This window comes from Tachysurus vachellii, chromosome 2, assembly GCF_030014155.1.
Source record: "Tachysurus vachellii isolate PV-2020 chromosome 2, HZAU_Pvac_v1, whole genome shotgun sequence".
Lineage (NCBI taxonomy): Eukaryota > Metazoa > Chordata > Actinopteri > Siluriformes > Bagridae > Tachysurus > Tachysurus vachellii.
The window spans coordinates 14,580,211-14,601,827 of NC_083461.1; the positions used below are offsets into that span (position 1 = coordinate 14,580,211).

Below are 21,617 nucleotides of genomic sequence, written 5' to 3' on the forward strand. Positions count from 1 at the left end.
GACAGTAAACATACTTTCATTACAGCTGTTAAAAAAAGTACACTTTTCTACAGTGGAGCCAACATGCTTTTCTTTACTGCAGTCCTACGTGATTTAAGTGAAATGCAATAGCTTGAGAAATGCATTTCATTTCAAAATCAGTTAGTTAACACGGCTACATCACATGTATTACAACCCCCGTGATTGATTCATATGAAAGACCATGTCACACCAAATAAGTTATGTAAACACATCGTTCAGTCCCGTTTTTAAAAGCGATTTAATCTGTTGTTGTGATGCTTAGAATTCGGGTTCTCCGGCTCAGTATCAGCTAAACCTCAGTAACATCTACTTAGTTTGGTATTGATGCAACTGAGGTGCATTTCATTTAGTTTCATGGTGTTATCTACAGGAAGAATGCATTAGTCCTGGATCAATTAAAAAAACCCCACACACAATGTGCCAGTACAGTTGGGAGAAAAAGCTATTAAGGGCATGCATTACCTTTTTTTTTTTTTTCTTTTTTTCCCCGAGCCATGCTTTTCTGAAAAATGAAGCAGTTGAATAAAGTTTCTTGGCAAAAGCCTATCTTTAAGATAGGACTATACATTATTAGAGACTCTCAAGGACATCAGCAAAACCTCAGGCCAAGAAAACCAAAGTGTTCTCTCGCAGTGTTAAGTAAAGCTCACACATTCCCCTTGCAGTTGAAAATTAGTGTGGTTGTTCTGTGCTGCTGTGCTGCGTTTGACCACGCGGACGTGTGAGAAAACATCACGACGTCACTAAATCAGACGTTTAGCATTCAAGAGTCACATGAACAGTAAACATGCAGTTACTCTGTATGCTGAAATTCTTACTCTGCTTTTGCTACAATAATTATGAATAGTTAAAAAATAAATGAAGACCCAAATGTATTTAGTGTACATATCAGTAAAAGAGAGATGTTTTCATCAGGCAACAATAAGTATGATGAGTATAAGTGCAAATGTAGTGGTAAGATGTCTGTATGTGTGAGACAGAAAGTGCATGGAGACATTCAGACATGCACAGAACTCTTTGGACTTCTTTTTGAGACATTCAATGTAAATCAAAGCCCGTGATGTTTTCCGGTGTCTTAATCACGGCGCTCTGTTATTTTAACTTGCTTGGTCAGATTTCATCTTCAGAGATTCCCAGGAGGACACGTTGAAGATGTAGACAGCGGATGCTGTCGGCGCAAAGCTGTGGCTCTGCAGCAGCCTTAACTTCACTGGTCTGATCAGGCAGTAAAATGTTCCTGCACTAATGAGAGTCGCACATATGGCTGAGTCCAAGTGTTCTGAGTCACTTCATCCATTCATTCAGCACACACACTCACCAGGGAACATTTATGACAAATGCTCTAACTGCGGTTTAAAACTTTGCTTCAAGGCTCTTGCACTTGACTCACTCAGCTCCTTAATGAAAAAGTCCACACAAACTGAGGCAGGCTCCTGCATGGCAGGGGTTGTTCAGGGTGTGGGGTAACAGATCAATGCAGGGCATACACACTGATGTGGTAACACTACCGGATCAATATCAAATACAGTTCTGGACCAATGAGATTGACCTGTCCATACAGACAGTCAGCAGTTTTCTTTCTTCTTTTTTTGTGAATAACCGCCCGAACCCATTTTGTAATCAATCTGCTCGATTCATTGTCTGAAGAGCTAATTAGAACATTGGCATTTGATCTTCCTTTGGAAAAAAATTATATGTAGTGTGTTTATTTCAGTTACACAGGCTTCTAGTGGATTACTTTAGTTAGACTTCGCCTGAAGGATCTTGTTCCTGTTAAAAAATATATATAGCCTCGTTCCATCCTCGAATTCACTCACACTCAGGTTTCATCGAGTCCCAATGACTTTCCATGTGCATCAGTTCTCTGTGGACTCGTTCTCGCTTCGGCTGCTTTACTCTTAACAGTTTAAAACTTAGTTCAAAGCCTTTCTTTTGCATTAGGCCCTGCTGTTGGACAAACTTTATAAGGCAAGTGTCCAGAACTTGTCTTAAATCCCTGAAGCACTGTAATGTTGCAGGATTTCTGCTCTTTCTAATTCATGAATAAGCCAGTACTTAGAGATCGGATGTAAATAACATCATCTGTGCAATTTCACAGTTTGCAACATGCGTTGTACCTACAATGTTGACCTGAAGCTCCAGGGTCACCAGTTTGATGTACCGAGTCTGTTGGAAGGAGGTGGTGGTTTTCTGGGGTTCTTTGGTTGCCTCCCATCCATTAGTCGGACAGAGTAAGCTGATTTTTCTGGTAAAGATCATTAAAGACCAAGGTGTATTTCCACCTCCTTCCAGGTGTTCTCAGAAACCTCAAGGTCCACCATGACCCTAACCTCAGTGAAGCCCATACTGAAGATGAATGAATGAATGAACTTGCCTGTTCTAATGTTAATGCCATGTTGTCTTTTAATAGGTTTATGATGCTAATGAAAGCAAGCTGCAAGCGTATCTCAGCCAGAGATTGCTATTTCACTGCTTTGAACCAGCAGTCGATAATTTGTAAATGAGGCATCTGTTATATTTTGTGGCCAATTTTTTTTTTTTTGTTTGGTCTTCGTAGACTGTGGCAACAAACATTCTGTTTTTTTTTTTTTAGCTGTTTATTGAGTTTCAGAAAAGCACAGACACAATTATGTGCTGTTAAAAAGCTTTATCTTTACATTTGACATTATTCTTGTTTTGTTTGCTGATTACTTTTGCTAACAGCAATCATTTTTGCTCCTATATCTTTATACAAGAAGATTCATTCATTCCAACACAGTTCACTGAGGAATAAAGTGCAGCATGCTTGCTTTAATCAGACCATTTCATTACTGTTCATATTTTGGTGGCTTGTGATAAACCTTTGCTGCTTGTCACTTTTGGAAAGGGCAGAGTGTCTATATAAACTTTTACTATCTGTCACCTTGCAATCTCCCGGATTTATAGTTCTTGTCAAATCTCTGACAGCAAACTTCTAATTCCATGGGCCCATTTTGTGGGCTTAACATGAGGCCCACAGAACAATCGATGCACGATCAATCTCAATTTCACATCAGTGAAGTCTTCGCACTGTTCCCCTCGAGGAAGGTTTTAAATGTGATTCAGCAAATGAATAACAGCTCTGAAGTGACCTGACCTCTACCCTGGTCTGAACTGCACTGTTTTTGTTTATCTGAGTGTTTACCTTTTGGTGTATGTGATGAAGATTAAGTTGCCATCATAACCTTTCACGGTGCTGTGTGTTTGAGGCAAAAGCAGAAGGTAAAAATGAAAACAATAGGCATTACTTCAGGTTTAGACATGAGTGTTCTGCATATTTTAGCAACACACTTGTATTGTGAGATTTAAGGGTCAGGGATGTATTCGCCGATTTATCAGTGACGGCCCAACTTTGTCTGACGGATTGTTATGGAGAGTTGAAATGCTAAAGGCAGTGGGCCTGATGAGTAATAGCAGGTGATGTAGAGAGATGGATAAATTGCAGATGGTGCTTTTTGGCTGTCAACAAAGGCAGGCTGTTTCTGAGAGAGTGTCTATTAGCACAAATGAGTGCATGCCATACTGCTCTCCCAGGGCTCTCTCTCTCTCTCTCTTTCTCTCTCTCTCTCTCTCTCTCTCTCTCTCTCTCTCTCTCTTTCTGTCTGTCTGTCTGTCTCTCTCACTGTCTCTGTCTGTCTGTCTGTCTGTCTCTCTCACTGTCTCTGTCTGTCTGTCTCTCTCACTGTCTCTGTTTGTCTGTCTGTCTGTCTGTCTCTCTCACTGTCTCTGTTTGTCTGTCTGTCTGTCTCTCTCTCTCTATTGCTGTCTGTTTATCTGTCTCTCTCTCTTTCTGTCTCTCTCTCTCTCTCTCTCTCTCTCTCTCTCTCTCACACTGTCTCTGTCGCTGTCTGTCTGTCTCTCTCACTGTCTCTGTTTGTCTGTCTGTCTGTCTCTCTCACTGTCTGTTTGTCTGTCTGTCTCTCTCTCTCTATTGCTGTCTGTTTATCTGTCCCTTTCTCTCTATTGCTGTCTGTTTGTCTGTCTCTCTCTCTCTATGGCTGTCTGTTTGTCTGTCTCTCTCTCTCTCTCTTGCTGTCTGTTTGTCTGTCTCTCTCACTCTCTCTGTCTCTGTTTGTCTCTGTCTGTCTCTCTCACTCTCTCTGTCTCTGTTTGTCTCTGTCTGTCTGTATGTCTGTGTCTGTCTCTCTCTCTCTCTCTCTCTCTCTCTCTCTCTCTTTCTCTCTCTCTCTCTCTCTCTCTCTCTTCAATTCCAGCTTTAGCTCCCTTTTATTAAGGAGACTATATTAGCACAAAGCTGAATTAAGCTGGTGTTTTATCGATCGCTGAACACAACAGGGAGGAAGTTTGTGCCCTTATCAGGCCCTAGGTTGGATCAAATATCATGCATGTTTGAGCATTGAACAGCTCATTGGTGGAAGTATTCCTGCTGTCCAGGCGTACCCCTATCCATTTCCACATTTTATCTGAATTTTCTTCCTTTTTCCCTCTCTGTCACGATCTCAGTGGTGAAACTGGCAAACTGTTCATTACAGCTGCTGGATCGTTGTTCAGACTGTGTTTTTGGTCAATTATGACCAACTCTGTGATTGATAAACCCTTCTCAGAGCCTCTGGTCCTCTTCTCACTCACATATTACTGACTGAGGCCTGTCTCACTCTGCGCTACAGTGAACTGATCATACTCATAGAAGAAGCTGTGTGTATGGCTTTGATAATTCCATTATGAGTGCTTTCTTTCAGTACGATTGGCCCAAGCAGTGCTTCAGTGGTGTTTAATAGAAAAGATAAGGAACAATTAATTACTGTGGAGCAGACAGAGCTCATTTGAGTTGAAGGTCCTGAGACTGCTTTGTGTGAGAAAGCAGTTTCAGAAATGATTCAGTAGTCATTAGTGGGTAGGTATGATAACCTGTGGATGGAATCATGCTTATTTAACTGATGGTGGTGGCATTTAGCCCTTGTAATTAAAAAAAAAAAAAAAAAAAAAAAGTAACACTTTCACATGTGTTTGTCCAAATCAGAGCAAAATTTTATGAACTAGTTTTCCAGCCTGAGCATGTGTACTTGATGAAGAAGAGAGACCCTGCTTAGTATTACTCACTCAGGGGTGCTATGGAGTGCTATACGTTTTGTTTATGTATTCGCTGTTTGCATGGAACACACACTTCAGCTACTAAACCTGGATGTCAGAAATGTGTTTCCTCTGAGGAAAGTCTGTTTTATTAATTATTACTGTATTGTATATGGGAAAGTGGTAGCTCAGTGGTTAAGGTGTTGGACTACTAATTGGAAGGTTGTGAGTTCGAATCACCAGGCCACAAAGCTGCCAATTACCCTCAATTGCTCAGCTGTGTGAATAAGATAAATGTAAGTCGTTCTTGATAAGGGCATCTGCCATAAATGTAAATGGAATGTGCTGTAGTTCCAATTCAGTTCAAGTTTATTTGTATTGCGCTTTTTACAATTGACATTGTCTCAAAGCAGCTTTACACAACATAAACATACAACAAAAGGTTAATATAAAGAATAATATAAAGATTAATAGAATACAAAATTCAAGATTATCCTGATGAAAACACTATGAAAATTACACCCATATGTGATTCTTCCTTAAACTGCTGCCTCAAAGTTGGACGCTCTCAATCGTATAGAACGTTTTTGTATGCTTTAACATTTCTTAGATTTTTTCCAAAAAACAATAGACCAAACCTGTTCTAGCATGACCCAATGCCCCTGTGCACAAAGCCAGCTCCATGAACACATGGTTTGTGAGGCTGGGATGAACGAACTCGAGAGGCCTGACCTCAACCCCACTGAACATCTTTAAGATAAACAGAAACACTGACCTCACACCAGAGCTCTTCACTCTTATTGCTGAATGATTACAAATCTAGCTATTTTTGCAGGGACACCATGGTATGGTTGAAACTAAGGACCGTTCAAAAACATCTTTGCCTATCACAGGCACTGATCATCTTTACTGATAGTGGCTTCATTTTGTTTGTAAATAAGAAACAGGCTTGTGTTATTAAGCATAGAATGAGCAAACACACAAAATATGGACAATAAGCCAATTATATGAGGATTTTTATGCCATTCTCATGATTTTACTTCATTTGTTTTTCTTCCATTCTTTTCATCTTCTTCTTCATCATCTTCTTGTTCATATTTTGTTCTTTGTTTTTGTAGCTGTCGATTTCTTCATCTTCTTCCTCTTCCTCTTCTTGACATGGTTCTTTAAAATAAACCGACTTCCTGTTAAATGTGTCATGTTGCCACATCCTATTGTATGCCTCCTATATGGAATATTCCAAAGATTTCATACTTTAAACATTGTGGGTCTCAAATGTTAAATGTATCTTTTATAATCTATAATGGTGACTCATGTAAAATGTGACTCATGGAAAACGTGTGTTAAGTATGAGCTGAGTGAATTCGCACTTTAATTAAAAACAAATAGTTTTGGAAGTACTGATAAAGTACAGAGAAATGTGAGAGAAATGCTCCCAGCTTGTTGTGAAGGACACTTTACTGTGATTTAGGTTGACAATTATTTTTACGTTTTGTACATTTGTAAATGTAATATAACACAAAGGGCACTCTCAGTCGAGGAATCAGCGACATAACCTTCTGTCTTCCAGTTTAATTGCCTGCCATATTGCTTTAATGCAGCTGATGGCGTGATTTCGTGGCCCCTTTTCTGAAGGAGTCGTGCTGCATGTTAAGTGTAGCAGGCTTTGTAGATCGTAGCGTGATTGCTATCAGCTTAAAATGTGTGTTTGTATGATTGATACTGCTGAATGCTAATGCCTCAGCTATTGATACCTTCAGGCAGGCCTGATAAATCGCAGTGGCTTTACTGTGAGCTGGCACTGATTTCTGCCTGCAATGCTCCGTACTTCACAGCAAGGACCAGGCCATTTAACATATTAGTCTCCAAGCAAATTGCTGTTACAGTCAACTGCTTTGTGCACACCATTGAGCTGTAATGTATTATTGTGCTATTTCTTTATAGAAAATGCTGAAAAAAGCACATTCCCTCCCAGCTAAATGCTCCCCAACAGCTAGTATTTAATTTCGTATTAAGCAGCCAGTAAAAGCTTTTGTTAGTGACGTCCCTTTTGTCTGCAGAACTCCATGTAGGCTGAATGGACATGATTGCTTTTTTGTGCACAGTGATAAAGCGATCTGTGGGCTTCATTCGTTTTCTCCACTGCCTGTGTGCATTTATAAGGCCAGTTGTGTGCGTGCGTGCGTGCGTGTGTTTTGGCTGTGCATGCGCATCTGTGCGTGTGTTTACAGCATGGAGGGATTGATATGAAAGCAGAGGAGTGACTGCAGCACAGATGGCTTTGCACGCTAATCTGTGAAACAATTAGTGCTTACTGCGGCACACCCCTCTTCATCACAAATCCAATAGCAATCAGCCTCGTCCTTGGCACCCAAATACGGCCTGTGTTAAGATATCGATCGGCTCTGAGCAACAATGATGCCGTACTTTGCTGTTCTACACTATCGATTAACCAGATGATGGAAGCATCACCTACAAGTCAGTCATAAAGAAAGAGAAACATGCGCTTCCAAAAAAAAAAATCTCTGATTAATAAAAAAATTAATCAGAGAAAAAATCTTCTTATATTTCCTATATGTCTTAGCATTTATTGTTTATGTGCACGCTGTGCCTACGTGTAAATGTTTTATGTTTATTATTTAGAGATTTGCAGTTAAAGGAGATCGAGACACACGCAGATAGAGACACAGAGAGACTGAGAGAGAGAAGTTTTTACTTAAAGCTGTGTATTTTGAAAAAATGTGCAAGTGAAGGACATCACCTCCTACCTGCAGTTTAATTGCTCACTTTTTGCTCAGATTTAGCTTGATTATTAATGTCTTCTCAGCTGGAAAGAGCTGCAGTGCATCTTAAAGGAAAACTCTTCAGCTTTTTTAATGAATTGCAATTCATCACTTCTGTAGTAAATGTGCAAATAACAGGGGACCTGATGACTTTTAACTTGTAAGCGTAATATAGAGATTCCAAGATTTTTGCCCCATCCATCCATCCATCCATCCATCCATCCATCCATCCATCCATCCATCGTAGCTCTTATCCTATACAGGTTTGAAGGGCACCTGGAGATTATACTGGGGACTCCTGCTGCATGTAAGGGACCAATCACAATCTAAAATATTCTTTTGATAATTGGTTGCCATTGCATGTCTTTTTACTGGGTGAGGAAACTGAAGTATCCAGAAGAAACCAAAGCCCAAACTCTGGAGGTGTGAGTAAACTGTGCTGACCACTAAGCCTCTGTGTCACATTATGTAAGAGACAAACAGGAACAGGAGGCTGTTTTATTTACAGAATTTTCATACTAACAGTCATTAATGATTATTTTACATGCATTACTGAAAATAAAACAGAAATGCTTTCCAAAAAAATTGTTGCAGAGACGCACTATATGAAGACTAAACTATGTTTCTCTTTAAAAAGATATAAAGAGATAAATAAATAAAATGGGATTTTAAATGTAGAGGCAAAAGAACAGCAGTAAGTGCTAAACCTGGTACAAGCTACCAACCAATTTTCTTACAAAAGTGTGAGACCATGTACCTGGGTGAATTTATGCTGTTTTGATCACAAAGACAAATAATATATTTAATAATTAATTAGAATAATCAATTACTTCTCTTTCTTATGTATTGACTACATACAGAATTTCCACTTACTAAGACAAAGTGCACAGCACTGTAGATTTATCCAAATTCCAGCAGTCACACATTACGCGATCAAACGTCAGTAAAGTAGTTTCAGCTCAGAAAGTTTACACCTTTTAGAGCTTTACAATTACCCTTTGCTGAATTTACCCAATAGTTTCTGCAAAATTGCCTTTTTAAAAAAACAAAAAAAAAAACCAAAACATAACTGTTTATTGACTGCCTTTTGGACATTCATGTTGAGTTGTGAGTAAACAGCTTTTCTTTTCCTTTCCCTCTCCTCTCCTCCTTCCTCTCCCTCTTCTCTCCCATTTCCTATTTTTCCTTCTATCAGTACAGTGAAATGAGATTTTTGTGATTTGCACATTAGAGATGGTTAGTGCTGTTAGTCTGTAGCACTGACATGGCTTATACATGGCTTTTAAAATCGCATGGATTGCTTTGGTGCTATTTTATAATTCTTTATATATATATTGGCAAAAGCTACATGTTTCCTCACAGTATTGAATTTCATATTAAGTCCTGTGCCTGTGTGACATTAGTGAGTGAATCACATGGAGAAACTCACCAGGACACATCAATTAGACGTCAGCATAGAAATACAGATGGCCATGGCAACAGTCTGATTCTGATTACTCGTCATGAGTGTTATGGCAAGTGAAATTTCCTGTCTCCTGCAGACGGTCGAACCAACAGTTCTTCGTCGTCGTCGTCGTCTTCTTCAATTACAATTTATTTTATATTATTATAATTTAGAACAGTAAACAATCACATGCTACTTTCTGAGCTGTTGTCCTGTGTTTGTCTTTCTGTCCCCTGTCTCACTGTCTCTCTTATTTTTCAATCTTGTGACATCCATCCATCCAGCTCAGTGTGCTGCCTAGTGTGTGTGTGTGTGTGTGCGTGTGCGTGTGTGTGTGTGTGTGTGTGTGTGGAAAATCTTTCACACTGTGAAATTTGTACAATTTCTACTATATAAACCTGAACCTGAAAAAAGCTAAACTACAAGTGTTAAAAGTACTCGCATTTTTAAAGTCTGCTTACATCCAGAAGTGAAAAGGGAGAAATTTCCATTTAAAGATTCCGCTCTGATCGAGGCACAGGAACACTGCGGACATTGTGACAGCTGGTAACTGATTATAAACTGAATGGATTGGCTTTTCTCCATTTCACTACAGCCTATAACTTTCCAGCTCCTTGATCAAAGCCTGGTATTCCCTGTGTGAGGATCACACACTGCTAACAAGTTTTTTGTCATCGGTACTCCCTTTTTTTTTTTTTTTTTTTTTTTTTTTTTTAAAACTGCAGCAGAGGCTAATCAGCCTTCATACTCAGTGGGATGTTTGCAGTAAGCCAAGATTTAAAATTAAATCATTAAAAATATAGCTTCTTAAATTTCAGTTCATCACAATGTCTGTCTGCCTACCCGAGATTCCCATAAGTGCGATATCTCACGATCGAGGGGTTGAATGTTTGTCGTATTTCTCTGGAATCATTACTGTAAGCAGCACATGAACTGATTCAGTTTTGGAATTGATCCAGACAAGGTCAAGATCACAGCCAGGTCAAATGTCCGAAATCATTTTAGCCTTTAGATCTGTTTTAGAGAATGATACAAGATGCCTAAAAGCAATTTCAGAAATTCTTACTTCTGTGGGTACATCATTAATCGTAGTCTCTCTTTTCTCTGCCCATCTCCCCATCTCTCTACTTCACTCTACCTAACACTTCCAGCAATTGATGAGGGAAAGGCAACAAATGGCAAGTCGTCCCTTTGCTTCCGTTGCCATGGCACTGGAGGCGGAATGTGATCAGGTGGAGCTGCTACAAGGAGGAATAGAGGTAAGTGTTTGTGTGTGTCTTTGTGTGTGTACAAATATGTTTGTATAAACCTTATGCTTCTGTTGTTCTCAAATGATACAGTGCCATCTGGTTTTATATACTGTATATATATATACATAGTATATACACACAGTAGCCCTACACATACTCTTTTATTGATAATTTTCTCCTGCTGCCATACACACTCGCGCACACACACACTTTTTTTTTTTTTTTGGTACTAACACACTCTTACACTCATCTGAGGGCAGACTAACCTGCTGTACAGCACAGATGCTTGATTCCCATGTCAAGCAGCCAGAGAAGTGCCTCTCCTCGATCCATTAGTATAAAGTGCATTGGCGCACAGTGTGCATTATGGGCTGGTGAAGGGCAGAGCAGGAACAAAATTGAAGTGAACAACACGCAGTTCACCGAACGCTCTTAAGCACAGCTCTGTTTTAAACAAACTTCACCTCCACTTTCATACATCTCTGGTGCTCTTTTGGGTTTCAGAAGCTTCCAGCCTGCATGAACGGACTCTTAAGGCCTATAAAATTATATCCGTTAAAACCGGAAAAATGCTATTTTCTTTTTAAAGCTAGCCTTTTGGGATTTTAACCTCTGATTTTTAGGCACTAATGGCCTTCAAGCACTCTTTGTTTCAGTAGATGTTTCATTAGAGCACACAGGATGACAGGCTGTGGCTTCAGACACTTTCTCACCGTCATGTAAACTGAGAACACATTTTTCACTGTAAGAAAGATCATCATGTCGTTTCATCTCTCCATCACAGTCACTTTCAAACATGGAAATCTTTCCACTGAGAAAATCTCTTTGTGAGATTAGATACCCGCTGTTCTCTCCTACAATTTCAGAGACTTTATTTTCACCTGTACAAATTGCACAAACATCTGCTGTCTCTGACGAAGCAGCTCTGCTCAAGAGACCAGCGGTGAACACAGACTTTTCAAAGCTGACACTTTTCATATGTTGAGTGCGAGAGGAGGAAAGAGCAGGACTGGAAGAGCAGGACTTTTCGTGTCTAGCTTAAGCTGAGAAACCACTTGCACTGAGACGAGAATATATAAGGATTTAGAACGTTTAAAGTCATACAGAAACCTACAGAATGCACAGACACTAAAGGTGACCACGTTGTGATTTACATGTTTTCTCCCACCAGATTTTACATTTAAAATTACAGTTAAATATTTCATTTAGTTATTATCCGTGTAGTCACGTACATCTGCAACCCGTCCATTTTCATAGGGATGAAAAACTGTTCTTGTTTATATTTTCTAAATATCACTGGAGTAATTAGGAGAACCTTTTCAGTGCATGGGTCATGTATCTAGCAATAAACCTTTGTTTCTAGCTTTCTGCTTTCTTCTAAAAGATGCTGGGTAAAAAATACTAATACATACACTGCCTAGGACATTGTACAATGGTGGAAGATTAAATGATGGGCTCATGCCCGCGATAAAGTGAAAGGATGTGCACCAGTGTGCAAGGCTAAGGGTGTTGTGTCCAAGTTGTACACCTTATCCTCTTTTCTAGCCTCACTACTTTGCTGTATCAGTTGCTGAGTGATTAGCATTAACATGTTTCTAAAGGCTTGCAGCTCTGGATGTAAGCCCTGGCTTTATTAAATGTAAGAGCATCTGGAGGTAAAAGATAAAGAAATCACTATAATTCTGCTTAAAGACTGATGAGGCAGCATTTTTTGCTCTTTGGTATTAACCTGCTTATCAAAGTGAAGATTCCCAATTGTTCTGACAGCATCCGTAGCTCCCTGAGCTGCCCATAGTGTCACATGGTTGAGCAACTCTACCACTGATTTGAAGTATATACATCCTGAGCAGCTGGTTTTGATGAGTGGGTATAGATTTTCTGATAGCCATACTGCATATGTACAGCCAACACGACAACTTTAGATATTGGTCTATTGGTCTTTTGTACCAAGGGTGACATTCTTCATCCATTAAATTCAAGACCCGCTAAACTGGTTTACGAGCAAATCACCAGCAGATTCTGAGACCAGTAAGGTGAGGGTGCAGAGGATAAGCTCAAGGGTTTGCAAAGCTATATTCTATTGGACTGTCACTTTTCTATTGGACTGTCACTTGGAAAATTTGAGTGCATGTATTCTGGTCAATTAGTATTTCAAAGCTACAGCTTGCAGTGATGACAAATAATGACAGATGTCCAGGGTTTTGAGTTAAAAACTCAAAAAATATAACTTATTAGAAGTTGGATCAGAGACCGTATTCATGTCTGCAGCAGGGCAGGAAAACTGTGTGGTGTTTCAGGTCTTTAGCTGTACAGTATGCACAGATTTAGAGTGACCTGCTTCTGTGTGGAGGTCAGTGGCTGTGCAGCACTGAGCCAAAAGAGAGACAGATGACACAGATGTTGCTCCATCACCTGGTCAGCCTGCAACATATGGAACCACTAAACAGACGTAGTCTGTGATGGATGGAAGCTGTCACCAGCATCTTCAAAACTGTGCATATTAGCTAAACTCATCCACAAGTGAGAATATAGAACAAAAATTGTATGTGCGTGCACGTGTGTGCGTTTTCAACACCTTTGAGAAGAATAAAATGTTCTCACTAAGTCCAAAAATGTTTTTTTCATTTTGCATCGAAAAACTAAGAGCCTGGGGATCTTTTCTTTTGCTTACTAACGTTTCGGTTAGTTTGGGTTACCTTTTCCCTATAGTTGACATTAACCACAGAATTAACAGGAAAGCTGGAGCGTCATAAGCTAAAGCACTGCTGCATCAGTCACTTCAGGTACGGCTGTAAGCACTGTACTGTCAGCAGGCAGTCGAACAGCATTCAGCGTAACGTAAGCGTTAACCTCAGGAAAAGAGACTGACATGATGGAAAAGAAATGGAAGAAAATTTACAAAATTAACTGTAATAATTAATATGCAGGTCATTTATGGTGACTTTTAATGCTAGCTTGTATCTGCCAGTTTAGCATCTTTGCTGTAGGTATGAACAGTAAAATCTATCAGTGGTTGGAACTTATAAAGGTCATAAAGTAACGTCTCTGTTTTGTATTGTATTCTTATCTGTGGTTGTATAAAGCTGAGGCACATTCTTTTACTCCTTTAGCCATGCAAATGAAAAACACTGCAGCACTTTAAAAGCCTCAGGAAATCCAGCTTGTGTGTGTGTGTGTGTGTGTGTCTTAGTGGTTTATAACTTTATTATTATTTTTTTGTTTTGTTTTTCCGCTTATCCCTTTACTGTTTATGCCAGCAAGACTATTGGCTTCATCTAAGCACTAAGCCGCCAAATAGATACATATTTTTGTAATGGTCAGGAAAAATGAATCAGCCAGAAGACACAGAAAGAGGGTGACATCCCAGTAAGAAAACAAATGGAATAAGAGTACTAAAGAAATGAGAAATAGCATGTGTGTGTCTGGGTGAGGAACTTTAGAGACTATTAAAAAGGCAAGGTGAAATGAAGCATTTGGAGAGGTGAGCATGGTAGCAGGATGAAGTGTGTGTGTGTCTCTGTGTGTGTGTGTGTTGGTCTGTAGACATCAGATTAATAAATGCATGAGAGTGGGATGAAGTTGGCCATCAGTAAGCAGTAAAACTGTAGGATTGTGAGAGAGGCTCCTCTCCAGATACAGAAATGAGAGGATTGCACTTTTATGTTATTGTTAATGGAATTTTGGATCCACCTGTACAGTAAAGTCTCTGTGATGTATCTCGAGAGCCATGATTTGATTTCGTATGTTTACGTATATGGTTTTCACACAGGAAGTCAGACCTACAATGCTTTGAAGTCCATGCCTGCCAATACCAATATGGAGATATGCACCGAATCTTGACAGTAGCCTAGTAATAGAAAATAGCTAACTATGAGAAACGTTGATGAGTTTAAAGAGACGTTTTTTTTCTACCGTGGAGGATTTGTCACCACAGCCTTCACCCATGCCTGACGACTTTAACAAGGACACACAATTCATTCTAAATATTAAGCTCCTCAGTAAAATTATATTTCTTACTCTTACTGATGGAGAAGCCCTCCTGGTGGATAAAGACAGAATCACATTCACGATCAGTCTGTGCTAGTATCATGGCAGTGAACAGCTCTACGTCGGTAAAACACTCCTCTGAATAGCGCCTGTCACATAAATGACAACCGTTCATACAGTCATCCATCTTGGATATGAATAAGCCTCCAACAAGTTCTGCCTCATATGGGGAAGATGCATAACTAAAGAAAGCATGATGGCTGCTAACAAGCAAATGCTATAGTGCAAGGCACAATGTATATGTTCTTGAGCATATAATTGACAGCACAAGACTAGTACAGGTTGAATCATTAATCATTTTAAAATGAGAATGAAAAATTAGTAAGTCCAAATCCTTCTTGGTATTTTTTTCCATGTATATATGTATTTGTCTCCATAACACTACAAGACAGGTACATACAGTCTGAATTCAGGGGGATTTCTTTTTTTCAGTGGTAGCTCTATAATAGAGCCCTGTGTAGTGTTTCAAGTCAAGTCAAGAAGCTTTTATTGCCATTTAAACCATATATAGCTGACGCAGTACATAATGAAATGAGACAACGTTTCTCCAGGACCAGGGAGCCACATAAAAGCAAAGACAGAGCTATAAGAACTTAAGTAAGTTAGTCTAAGCCACATAAAGTGCATCTGTGCAACCTGGTGCAAACAGTGCAGGACAAGACAAAAAGACAATACACAAAAGCAGCATGGACCAGAGTACATACTGTATATTCTGTAGTACATGTGCAGAAATACTGGAATAAACACTTAATATAGTAGCAGTGGTTATATGAGGTATTGTACTGAATTGTGCGAAACAGCAATTGACTGAAATGTGCAAGAAAGCATGTGCAAAGAGCAAGAACATGGTGCAAAACAGCATATAAACAGTTTAATATGGGTGGTGCTGTAGACATGAATGTATAATGGAAGAGTTTAATAGCGCAGAATAGAATATACTGTATGTGTAATGAAGTCAAACAGGTCTCAGTTTTCAAACTGATTGTGTGTGTGTGGGAAGGGGCCGCGCTTCGGAATTGAACGAGGTACAGTCTCATTTATAGCATGATGTATTAGTCTGCTTGCAGTGGCTCTAAACTTTATATCTGTTCATTAGTTGCATCATTGCAGTGCTTCCTAAATGGGCTTCAATTGGCTTACTCCTAATCTGTACCGAGCAAGACTAATGTGAATGCGAGCAATATCACATAGAATTTGAAACCATCATTAATGCGAGCAAATGCATAAAAATGGATTTGCCTGATTATTTGAACTTGTTGGATTCAATTGATGGCCTCATTAGCGAGTTTCTATATGGAAGGCAATAGCTCTTTCCGACCCATATCGACCTAATGAGATTCATTTAGTCATACTGTGGGCAAGAATTAGATATATCTATTCCTTATCATGTTCTCGTCGGCTTCAAATCTCATTTCTAGCCATTTTAGTCATGTCACCCTAAACGTACAAAACATTTTTCTGATTTAATCTTTGCTAGAACATTAATTTGTGCGTACAGATTGGTGTGGCAAAGTGGTTTTGTCGCTTTTATTTAGAAAAACATGGCTGTCAAAGATGAGTGAAAAATTCAAACTGAACACAACTGAACAACTGCTGCTCTCACATTTTATTATTCAAAGCACTTACCAGTTACATCTTAATATGCAAATGTCTCCTAATATTACACACTGAACCACCTTTTGCTGGTAACCCTGTGTAAGAGATTAAATTAGCATATTATTCATGTAGGTTTTCCTGATCAAAGTAAAACTGTGGCCTTTCTTTAGGTGACTTTTTTGGAAGAGGATCTGCATTATAAAAACTAAGATATACAGTATGATCTTTAAAACACTTTTGTATGGTGAACTGTCTGACCTGGGATTTGTAGTGTGGTGTGGTGCTTGTGTGGTGGACTAGGGAGTGTGTTTGTGCGAGTGTGTTGTGTGTGTCTGTGAGAGAGTGTGTCTGTGAGTGAGTGTGTCTGTCAGTGAGCGTGTCTGTGAGCGTGTCTGTGTGTGTGTGTGTCTGTCTGTCTGTGTATGAGTATGTGTTTGTGAGTGTGTCTGTGTGTGAGTGAGTGAGTGTGTGTCTGTGTTTGTGAGTGAGTGTCTGAGTGAGAGTGTGTGTATGTGTCTGTGTATGAGAGTATGTGTGTGTCTGTGTGAGTTTCTGTTTGTGAATGTGTCTGTGTGTGTGTTTGTAAGTGTCTGTCTGAGTATATGTGAGTGTCTTGAGTATATGTGAGTGTCTTGAGTATATGTGAGTGTCTGAGTATATGTGAGTGTCTGAGTATATGTGAGTGTCTGAGTATATGTGAGTGTCTGAGTATATGTGAGTGTCTTGAGTATATGTGAGTGTCTGAGTATATGTGAGTGTCTTGAGTATATGTGAGTGTCTGAGCATATGTGAGTGTCTGAGTATATGTGAGTGTCTGTGTATATGTGAGTGTCTGTGTATATGTGAGTGTCTGTGTATATGTGAGTGTCTGAGTATATGTGAGTGTCTGAGTATATGTGAGTGTCTGAGTATATGTGAGTGTCTGAGTATATGTGAGTGTCTGAGTATATGTGAGTGTCTGTGTATATGTGAGTGTCTGTGTATATGTGAGTGTCTGAGTATATGTGAGTGTCTGAGTATATGTGAGTGTCTGAGTATATGTGAGTGTCTGAGTATATGTGAGTGTCTGAGTATATGTGAGTGTCTGAGTATATGTGAGTGTCTGAGTATATGTGAGTGTCTGTGTATATGTGAGTGTCTGTGTATATGTGAGTGTCTTGAGTATATGTGAGTGTCTTGAGTATATGTGAGTGTCTGAGTATATGTGAGTGTCTGAGTATATGTGAGTGTCTGAGTATATGTGAGTGTCTGAGTATATGTGAGTGTCTTGAGTATATGTGAGTGTCTTGAGTATATGTGAGTGTCTGAGCATATGTGAGTGTCTGAGCATATGTGAGTGTCTGTGTATATGTGAGTGTCTGTGTATATGTGAGTGTCTGTGTATATGTGAGTGTCTGAGTATATGTGAGTGTCTGAGTATATGTGAGTGTCTGAGTATATGTGAGTGTCTGAGTATATGTGAGTGTCTGAGTATATGTGAGTGTCTGAGTATATGTGAGTGTCTGAGTATATGTGAGTGTCTGAGTATATGTGAGTGTCTGAGTATATGTGAGTGTCTGAGTATATGTGAGTGTCTTGAGTATATGTGAGTGTCTGAGTATATGTGAGTGTCTGAGTATATGTGAGTGTCTGAGTATATGTGTAAACTAAAGTATTTACTGCAGCTTCAATTAGATGTATGGTTGAATTTGTTGATTAACCTTTTTAGTTTTACATCCTAAAGCTTCTGGTTGCTGCTTTTCTGTGGTTACTTTAAATGATCTTTTCAGTGGGTTCTGTGTGGGTTTATGCCATATTTGACCTTAAGTATTCTTGGCCAGCTTTCACATTGTAGAACATTTCATAAGACTTGAGCACTACCATCTATGCCCTATGATCTACACTCAGTCTACAAATCTGTGTAATCACGATTATTACAGTGCCGAATACGGCTTCGGCATTCACTTTGTGCTTTTGTGACTCTGGTCTAATTTAATTTCCTGAAATGTTTTTCCCCTAGTATTATATTCAAAGTGGTGAACTTTCCTTTTTTTTGTATTCAGTTTAAATGGACTTCAGGTCACCTCTCTTCTCTTTGCAGGCATACATTTATGTTTTAAAAGATTCAAATGGGTATTTCAATTATGCATACCAACTGGGCTGAGACAATAGCAGCAGCCAGAATAAGACATTTAAGGGTAGGTTTGAAAATGGAGATTTGTGCTAATTAGCTGTGATATTTCACCCTCCTTGATTGATCGATTTGAAGGGAAATGATAAAATATGGCACAATGATTAAAGAGAAGAGAATTAAAACTAACTTTTGACTGAATTGCCAGTGCTGGAGACAGCTGTCAAAGCTATCACCTGAACTTAAATTGAACAGCTTATTTATTATGAGGATGCAGTTTTTTTTCTTGATGGGGTAGCGGGTGGAGGCTGGATCCCTGCAGCGTATAAGGTGATGGCAAGAATTGTATCATCATTGCAAGACCCTAAGGTGGCCATTATCAACAGTAAACACACACAGTCATATTTCATGCTGGAATCTAAGCAGTGTCCTTTCAAGGCTTGTGCAGGAATGTCAGGATGGGGACGGTTCTGCACAGGCAGGCTGAGTGAGGGATGTTTTTGTCAGGGAAATCACGTCTCTTAGCGAGTGCTACATAGCGCAATAAAGAGCGAAAGAGAATTCGCAGGGCAAAATGGAAAAGAGAGAAATTCTGTACACGCAGCAGTAGCATGGTTGAAAGGAAAGCCAGACGCCCGCTGCCACCCCCCATCACTCCGAAACAATGGCTTTGAACTTTTAAGTGCAGCAGAAGTGGCCTCTTTTCCCCTCAAAGAGACAGATATTGCTCTGATAACAGCCTCTGTCTGCAGCGCCTGATTGACGTCGCTGTCAGCACAGGCTTAATTTGACCTTTCACAAGCCCCTCCATGGATGGGCCATCTAACGCAATAAGTACCCTTACAAAGTGTGTGTGTGTGTGTGTGTGTGTGTGTGTGAGCGAGAGATAAAGTAAATACCTGACAGAATACAGGTTTATCATATTGATGTTTGTAAATCTGTAATGTCTGCATTTCATGATGGGTAGCTTTGGCAGAAATATCCTACAAAGAATTGTACTGTAATTATTAAGAAGAAGAAAAAGCCTTTATTTGTCACATATAAATTGTAGCACAGTGAAATTCTTTTCTCATATATCTCAGCTTGTATGAAGGTTGGGGTCAGAGCACAGGGTGAGCTGTGATACAGCGCCACTGGAGCAGAGAGGGTTAAGGGCAGTTTGACAGTGCTGGGACTTGAACCCCTGACCTTCTGAGCAGGAGCCTAGTGATTTAACCATTGACTAGCAATACCCCAAACACATAGAGCTTTGCAACAACACAGCCTGCAAAAAAGTGATCTCATCAGAGGTTCTCTCCATGGAAATCTTTAGTAAAAGGCAAAAGATTTACGTGTGAATGAAGAGAAACCTGAGCTATTAGATTTATGCATATTGTTAGCAATACCAGTGTGATTACTTTGACACTGTGTCAACTAACTGACATGAAGGAAATGGAAGAACGGTCCAAATTATACTGTCATATTTTTAATGCATAACCTATCATATTTACATTTAATCATCAGTCTAGCTCAGTAAGAAATTGTCTATTATTAAGTAGAGTGAAAACGTATACATATTAATATTCCCTGGCAAAAATGAATAGAATTTAGTTTGGAATCAGCTTTTAAAAATATACTAAATATATTGTCTGTAAAGTGTTAACCTGGACTTCAGCATACAAGTAAGTTGTGCTAGTTGGAGAATTTCGGTGTACTATTCCGTTCTGCCGTGTTTCACTAACTGTCGCCTCCGGAGGTCAATTTGACGACCATATCGAGCCACATCATCACTGCTGCTGTTATTCATGTTCAATGCTCAGTTCAGAGCTGACACGAGAGAGAGCGCTCATTACCATGACAGATTTGTACTAAGGATATGATTTGGGGTTATTATATTGATGATGTGCAGGGCTTAAAGATTTCTCCATATGAAAGATTTGATTCATGGAACTGTGACCTATAATCAAAGCTATTGCTGTGAAACCTGTAGTTAAATGTAGGGATCTTTTTATGATTGGCTTAAGATGAAGCTTAGCACAACCGGCATCTATTATGTTATATTATAGATATTGAGGGAAATTTCACACGGTACACTTTTCTGAGAGCGGGCATCATCAGTTTTGGACAGTCTTAAATAATTACATTTTGTAGAAAGTAACATGTTGAACACAGTTCACAATTAAATGAAAGGCTGCTGGTTTGTTGGCTGTTTATTAACTATACATATTTTGATACTTGTGATTTTGTCTTTTAGTGACATAAAATTTTTTAAGAGGACCAAAAACAGAGCTATTGCTCAGAGATATTGTGCCTATATCCTGAATCTAAGCATCTTAATTGCTCTACTTTGAAAATTCAACTGAACTTTGTGTAAGCAAAGTGTGTTCTCACAGCTTAACCTTTAAAGCATTTGACATGTTTCTTTAGCTTCATCCTCAACCTTCATCTTTTATATTTCACCTAAAGACTATGTTGATGTCATATTCATATAGTGGATAATTTTAGGCTCAGGATCTCACTCATCTCTGAGCTCAACAAGTGTGTGGTTAGTGTCAGATGTTGGAGAGTTTCTATGTGCTGCGTTTTAAACAGTGTTTGAGTGACTGTGTGTGAATTTTGCTTTGTGTGTCAGTCAATAAGGTGATAATCCTGTCGACTTGCAAATTTTAGCTTCCACAAACGTAGGAAACTATGCTTTGAGAAGTAAGGCTTGTGTGAACTGTTACTGTGAGTATGGAGTTTGTGTCTAATGCATTTCTTCCCGCTACCTCTCTTTAAAGGCTCCCCCCAAACCTATAGCCTTGGAGCCGTGTTCAGGAGGCAAAGCAGCAGTTCTGACCGTGCTTCTGTGCCTCCCAAGAGGACCCTCAGGGTTTCCACCTCCTGGGCAGTCAGGTATGTATTTCATTAAAAAAAAAAAGCATTGCATCATTTTAAATCATTTGCTACATACAGACAAACCCTGATGCACATGACTATATGTATACTGACAATTATTTGGTTTCATCATAAAACCTTACACAGTGACATTCTAGCTTTAAATAGCCATTGAAAATAGGATTGTGACATGCCATGTTTGCCCAGCTGTGCTCTAAACACATTTGGCAACACACATTTCCCACCCTGTGAAACACTAACATACCCTGTTGAATATTTGAAAGCACATCTAACACCAGGGAGCCAATTTGATATGTAAAAGTGCCTCTTCTGGGAAGATACAATTTTGTTATTGTGTGAACTTGTAGCAGGACAAAAGCAAGAAGTGGCCCTGAAAATACAAACAAAAAAATGACTACAGAAACAAACTTTTGACTGAATGTCCATGGGGAATTACATTT

At 39.3% G+C, this 21,617-nt stretch overlaps 1 protein-coding gene and 1 non-coding gene across 2 annotated transcripts in view; one reads left to right on the forward strand and one right to left on the reverse strand.

Moving 5' to 3' along the window:
* Positions 1–21,617, forward strand: part of atrnl1b (attractin-like 1b) — a 98,452-nt gene that overhangs the window by 69,673 nt on the left and 7,162 nt on the right. The window contains exons 27-28 of the mRNA XM_060858306.1: positions 10,449–10,556; positions 21,060–21,174. Of these exons, the coding sequence (XP_060714289.1) occupies positions 10,449–10,556; positions 21,060–21,174 (223 nt within the window). The remainder of the gene's footprint in view (positions 1–10,448; positions 10,557–21,059; positions 21,175–21,617) is intronic.
* LOC132842062 (U5 spliceosomal RNA) lies at positions 19,546–19,656 on the reverse strand. Its single transcript, XR_009647988.1, has one exon. It is a non-coding gene; the product is annotated as a U5 spliceosomal RNA (small nuclear RNA).